This window comes from Myotis brandtii, unplaced genomic scaffold, assembly GCF_000412655.1.
Source record: "Myotis brandtii unplaced genomic scaffold, ASM41265v1 scaffold125, whole genome shotgun sequence".
NCBI lineage: Eukaryota > Metazoa > Chordata > Mammalia > Chiroptera > Vespertilionidae > Myotis > Myotis brandtii.
The window spans coordinates 5,732,834-5,739,663 of NW_005354385.1; the positions used below are offsets into that span (position 1 = coordinate 5,732,834).

At 35.5% G+C, this 6,830-nt stretch overlaps 1 protein-coding gene across 1 annotated transcript in view; it reads left to right on the plus strand.

Annotated features, from left to right (window-relative positions):
* TNFAIP6 (tumor necrosis factor, alpha-induced protein 6) overlaps nt 1-3,605 on the plus strand; it is a 12,352-nt gene extending 8,747 nt beyond the window's left edge. The window contains exons 5-7 of the mRNA XM_005859305.2: nt 1-225; nt 1,607-1,647; nt 2,913-3,605. Coding sequence (XP_005859367.1) covers nt 1-225; nt 1,607-1,647; nt 2,913-3,082 — 436 coding nt within the window. The 3' untranslated portion in view covers nt 3,083-3,605. The remainder of the gene's footprint in view (nt 226-1,606; nt 1,648-2,912) is intronic.
* Nucleotides 3,606-6,830: the final 3,225 nt, after the last annotated feature.

The window sequence follows — 6,830 nt, forward strand, 5'->3', positions numbered from 1 at the left end:
AGAATGTGGTGGAATCTTTACAGATCCAAAGAGAATTTTTAAATCTCCAGGCTACCCAAATGAGTATGATGATAACCAAATCTGCTACTGGCACATTAGACTCAAGTATGGCCAGCGTATTCACCTGAAGTTTTTGGACTTTGACCTTGAAGATGACCCATCTTGCTTGGCTGACTATGTTGAAATATATGACAGTTACGACGATATCCATGGCTTTGTGGGGAGGTACGTGTTGTTTTCCCATACAGAAAGTTAAAGGAACATTCGATATTGTGTTTGATGTTTCTTTCATTTCTCCCCAACTGTACCTACAATATTGATTTTCCAGTGTTTCTACACTCCTACAACACCATACCCTTTTTAACAAAGGTTTTTCTTGGCATGTTAAGTCATAGTCAGTTGTTACTTATTATTAAAATAGTGATAGCTGCCTTTTGATTATTGTTAAGTTGTAACAATTATTTAAATAGTCTATTTATGAAGACCTCAAGATTGACTAACGACATGAGGGAGAAAGATGTGAGATGAGAAATTTGTTGGGGTTTTTAAGTCTTCTAATTTCTGTCAACCTTTAAAAATAATTATAAATTCAGTAATGGGTGCCTTACTTCTGTGTACAAAGCAATGGGCTAAGTATTGTGGGTATACGGTAAATAAGCAAAGCCTAGCCCCTGCTTTCATACAAGTTAGCTAAACCTACAAAGGGCAGCTTCTTAAAAATAGTTTTCTTTGCCATAAAAGACAAGTGCTCTCTTCCGCAATATTTCTTTCTCCCTTGGTCTTCAACATGCTGGGACATGATATTTTTCTGTTCTCTCCTTACATCTTTAATGCAGTCTACATTTTCAGAGACTTACAAAATATTTCAATTTAAAGAGTGTGCAATTAGGTGTTTTATATATTCAGGTCACCATTTAGTAATGTGTATTTTAGACTATCCATTATCAATAGAATATCAATTCTCCATTATCCATGACTATATATAAAAATATATATACTATTTTTTAAATGTCTTCAACAGGCTATAAATTTATATTGTGTAATTTACCTTTATATTACACCTCCCTCTCCCCCTCTAGAATAAATTTCACTGACAAAACTCAACGTTTATATAATGTGCAAGGGAGTTTCTTTCAAGATATGATTCATATAAAAATGAAACCCTCTTATATCTATAAGGTCCAAGTAATTTTCCCACCTTTAAATCTGTCTACACTAGAATTCAAAATATAATACTACCAACTATACACCCATTGACTTTTAATTGTGAAGAAAACTTTATGAGATTAATCAGAAACAAATTTTTAATTTTTTCAAGAAGATTCAAATTGTCTACTACACAAATAGTTTTGTAGGTGCACAGAGTAGAAATGCCACATATCTTTTCTTAAGAATCTCATTAATAGTTTGAGAAGTTTACTTCAAATAATGTACATTGTTCTCCCTTACAAATTCAAATTTTAAAAAAAGCAACAAATCATCATAAAATAATAGGAAAATAAGCCATTACTTGGGGGAAATAAAGCACTTTAGTTATCAGTAAGAGCTCATTGCAATAGCTGTATAATGTTCATTCGTGTGAATTCTCTTTAAAATTCCTTTTCAGATACTGTGGAGATGAGCTTCCAGAAGACATCATTAGTACAGGTAATGGCTCTAAATTAAGGAGCAAAACTATGATTTGTTTTCTCTCAGTGTCATTGAAAGTGAAGGACCCAGGGGTCATTACTGTTTACTTTTTTAAAGTTGAGAGACCTGCTCGCTGGCTTGTATATTCCAAGTATTTATTTATACCTAAAGAAAGATCTGTGCCAACTCCTTGCACTGAAAACGTGTAGACTCTTGTTATTTGTGGGAAATACAGTCTGAGATAGTCTTGAATCTGCAAATCCATGAATACTGCCATGGCTTATGATCTCCATAAAATGTAATAAAAGGCCAAGATTTTTCATTGATAAAGAATGAAAGTAATTTATAAAGTTGTTAAAAATACCTTCTATCACTGAAAAATTTTTACCTTATTTATTGCATTTTTATCTTAGTATAGCATTTCCCAAAGAGATTTGTAAAGAACACAGTACTGTGAAATGTTTTTAATAGGTGTTACATGAGAAAGGACTCTTAGGTCAGGTAAATTTGGGTAACATTGAGTTAAATAATGTTAAGCAGGTTTCTTTATTTGAAGATGTCAGAGACTTTTTAATATGTTAATTATGCATAGCAAACCTCAAATGGCTAGCTATGGTAGATAACCTTTTCCAAATCTTTTTTCTCCTGCAAATTATTTTGTGTGACTTTGTTCCACGAAATGTACCTCAAGAAATGTCCTTATAGTAGCATAAATGTATCTCATTAAGTAATATCACTGCTATTAACCCAAACTCATATATTCTGACTAAGAACTTTTATTTTCTTAGATATCATTTTTAATTTAATCACCAGCATTAGTATTTGACATTTTGCATGCTCAATTTTTCCTCCAAGTCATAAAATTATCTCAATACTATGCAACTAAAAACAACAGTTCTTAAGCTCAGATACTACTACCTAAATTATTCCCACGCCCTAGCCTTGCAGTATGCCACAATGCTCATTTATTCGTCATTATTGCAAGACATGGAACTACTTGTTCAATTCTTGAATGAATAATGCTTAAAACTTATTAATCCATTACTCTGTTGCAATTATCCTAGGATTGGTAAAGTATTAAACCTTCTGTTTCTCTCTATTTTTTTTCTTGAGGATATATTTTATGTTAATAGAAAGTTAAAAGAAGACATCATATGAGCTGTAGGAGGTAGTTGGGAGATGAGAATTCTATTTTTAAAAAGAGAGGGAGAGTCAAAAGGAAGTCCTGAAACGTGCCATTTGAGAGTAACATCTTTGTTCTTTTGCATCCTCTTCCTCCCCAGGAAATGTCATGACCTTAAAGTTTCTAAGTGATGCTTCAGTAACCGCAGGAGGTTTCCAAATCAAATATGTTGCAATGGATCCTCAATCGAAATCCAGTCAAGGAAAAAATACAAGTACTACTTCTACTGGAAATAATAACTTTTTAGCTGGAAGATTTAGCCATTTATAAAACAAAACCAGGACATTTAGTATTTATGTTTGTATCTTTTGGAACCCCTTGGATCTCACTTTTATATTATTATTACTGTTATTAACACTTATTTATTACTTTTCTAGATGTAAATGTAATACCTGATAATTTTGAGAAAATTGGAAATTACAGAAAATTTTAAATGAGAAAATAAAATCTCTCATAATTCCATTGCATGAAAATAACAGGTGTTAAAATTTATATATTTTTCTTTTAGTCATTTTTTTATTTGTGGTATCTGTATATATGTTCCTATATGTATTTGTATTTGAAGTTTTGGAATTCTGCTCAATATCATTATATCTTGGTGTGTGTTTTTTTAAACCTTGAGCTCTATGACTTAAGTATTTTCCCATAACATTGAGTATTATGCAAAAACATGATTTTGAACAGCTGTAAAATGTTATGTATGATTTTTCCATACTTTATTTAAGCCTGTCTCTATTGTGGGAATTTTAGGTTGTCTTCATAAACATTGCTTCAATAAACATCTTTGAACATATGCATTTGTACAGCTCTCCAATCATTTGGGGGAGGGTCCTAGAAGTGGAATTACTGGGTCAGAGATTAATTGAAATTGAATTTTATTTTTTTATTTTGAGGTAGTTTTATTTTTTTTAATTTTTCTTTTAAATTAAATCTTTATTGTTCAGATTATTACATTTGTTCCTCTTTTTTCCCCCCAAAGCTCCCCTCCACCTGGTTCCCACCCCACCCTCTGCCCTTACCTCCCACTGTCCTCATCCATAGGTGTACGATTTTTGTCCAGTCTCTTCCCGCACCCCTTACACCCCTTTCCCCACCGAGAATAGTCAGTCCACTCCCTTTCTATGCCCTGATTCTATTATATTCACCAGTTTATTCTGTTCATCCGATTATTTATTCACTTGATTTTTAGATTCACTTGTTGATAGATGTGTATTTGTTGTTCATAATTTGTATCTTTACCTTTTTCTTCTTCTTCCTCTTCTTAAAGGATACCTTTCAGCATTTCATATAATACTGGTTTGGTGGTGATGAACTCCTTTAGCTTTTCCTTATCTGTGAAGCTCTTTATCTGACCTTCAATTCTGAATGATAGCTTTGCTGGATAAAGTAATCTTGGTTGTAGGTTCTTGCTATTCATCACTTTGAATATTTCTTGCCACTCCCTTCTGGCCTGCAAAGTTTCTGTTGAGAAATCAGCTGACAGTCGTATGGGTACTCCCTTATAGGTAACTGACTTTTTTTCTCTTGCTGCTTTTAAGATTCTCTCTTTGTCTTTTGCTCTTGGCATTTTAATTATGATGTGTCTTGGTGTGGTCCTCTTTGGATTCCTTTTGTTTGGGGTTCTCTGCGCTTCCTGGACTTGGAAGTCTATTTCTTTCACCAAGTAGGGGAAGTTTTCTGTCATTATTTCTTCAAATAGGTTTTCAATATCTTGCCCTCTCTCTTCTTCTGGCACCCCTATAATTCGGATGTTGGTACGCTTGAAGCTGTCCCAGAGGCTCCTTACACTATCTTAGTATTTTCGGATTCTTTTTTCATTTTGCTTTTCCGGTTGGGTGTTTTTTGCTTCTTCGCATTTCAAATCTTTGACTTGATTCTTGCGCTCCTCTGGTCTGCTATTGGGTGTAATATTCTTTATTTCAGAGCATGTATGCTTAATTTCTAGTTTCTTTATCATAGCATCGAGGGTCTCATTAGTTTTCGTGAAGCTCTCCAAAAGTTTATTGCAAGCCCTCAAAATTGCGTTTTTTAGCTCTATATCCTCCATTTCTGTCATGTTTTTTTGTCTCCGCATTTTTTATGCTTTCTTGGTGCACCCCCTAGTGGTCTTTGTGCGCAGTCTTGTTCTAGTTGAGCCTTGATTGTTGTAGTTAATACTAGAGGGATTTGACCACCAGGCCGACTGGCTGTGTGAATCAGCTGTGTCTGCCGCGGAAAACTTCTGTCCTCTGGGGAGGTGCTAATCTAGCCTTTGCCTGAGGCGATCTGGCAAATGGCTCTGCGCAGGGCTTGGGCGGGGCGGGCTCAACAGGGCGGGCGGAGGGAGCGGTTATGGCCCCTCTCAGTCCCGTTCCCAGAGGCTCTGCTTCTCAGAACCCCAGGAACCGCTGCAAACCTCGGAGGGAAAGCTGCCTTCCAACTGATGCCAGACACTCCCGCTTCTCCCGTTTGAGTCCGAGTCCCCAGCGATTCGCCCGTATCTGGAGCTCAGAGTCTGAGACTCCCCCCTGACCGAAAACGACAACCGCGCTCTCAGCCACCAGCCCGCTTTGCGCGCGCACCTCCGCACCTGAGTATTTTCCACACTGCGCCTCCTCTGAGCCTCGGTGTGCTGTTATTTTTCCTTCTAGTTGAAGAGTCTCTCCTCAGCCAGCCTTCCTGCGGTTCTGGGTGATGTCCGTTCCGTCTTTTAGTTGTATTTTTGAAGTGGTTGTTTGCGGCAGCAGTCTCCGATGTTTACCTATGCCGCCATCTTGGTCTCTATCCTGTACTGTATTGTTAGAAATAAATTTCAACGAGAGTATAAAGGGTAGAAAAACATTTTTTTCTACTAATAAGTGTATTATATTTGTCCATGGACATAATACCAATACAATATGAATGTGGCCAAAATACTTGTTTTGAGATGTCTTCAAATTTCAGCTGTTAACAATAAAAGTTGATTCTTTACTTTATCTCCTTGTTATTATTTTCTTATGTAAATATATACTTGTTGTTGATCTTATGTAAATATCACAGGTGGTAATTTGCCTGCATAAAATTTTAATTTGACATAATGAAGCATAGTAATCTCTATTTTGTAAAACTGCTGTTTGAAATTCTCTGCTATTTTTAGATGGTCCCTTGTTCTGTGAATTAACTGCTTTTTAGCTTCTGTAAACACATGCTTCATGCTTGCTTAAATAATAGGGAAGATAAGCTTCGTTGTCTGACCATGCAGGCTAGTCATCTAATGTAAGGGGCTGATACTCCCATGCTCTCATACCAGGTGTCTTTTAGTTATCTGTACTCAAGGCTACAGGCTTCCTTCGAGATATCTGCTAAGCATACATAGGGCTCTTTTGAAAACTTGCAAAAGAGACTGGAAGCCCCATATTTAGGAGACAAAAACATTAAAAAATATAAAAAGGGAAAGCTCACTCCATGTTTTCGCTCAGACTCTGGAAGCATTATTCCTCTGAGCCCACTAGCGTAATAAAAGACTCCAAATTAATTTGGCTTAAGGTGTCCTATGTTCAGCTCTCTGATTTACAATATAACAATACATAGCAATGTTTTAAAAGTATGCATTAGTTGCCAGTGTACAAAATTTGGGAGACATCATATAAAAATCCAGTTTTCCAACTTGAAAACTCAAAAGATCTGCCCACTTAGGACAGGTTTGTCTTCCATTGCAACAAGCACTCTCTAGTTTGCCAGAATCCCTAGCCAGTTTACTTTTGCCTATATCCCAGAAAAGTGTTTGCAATTTTTTAGACCATGTCTACTGACACAAAGACAAAAGATAGCAAAATGTGATTTAATCATATAAAAAGCCACCTCATAATAAGGAAAAATAAATCTGGTTTTATTCCATGTGTTTTTATCAAAATTTCCTTCAAGAAAGTATAAGGAAATAATAAAAATTATTATAAATGAAATATTCCTTTACTTTATTTTGATGATTTGGGGGTTCACCAAGCCCTTTACAGACCCTATCTTATAGAAATCAAAGTACTTAGAGACTGATATTTTTTTT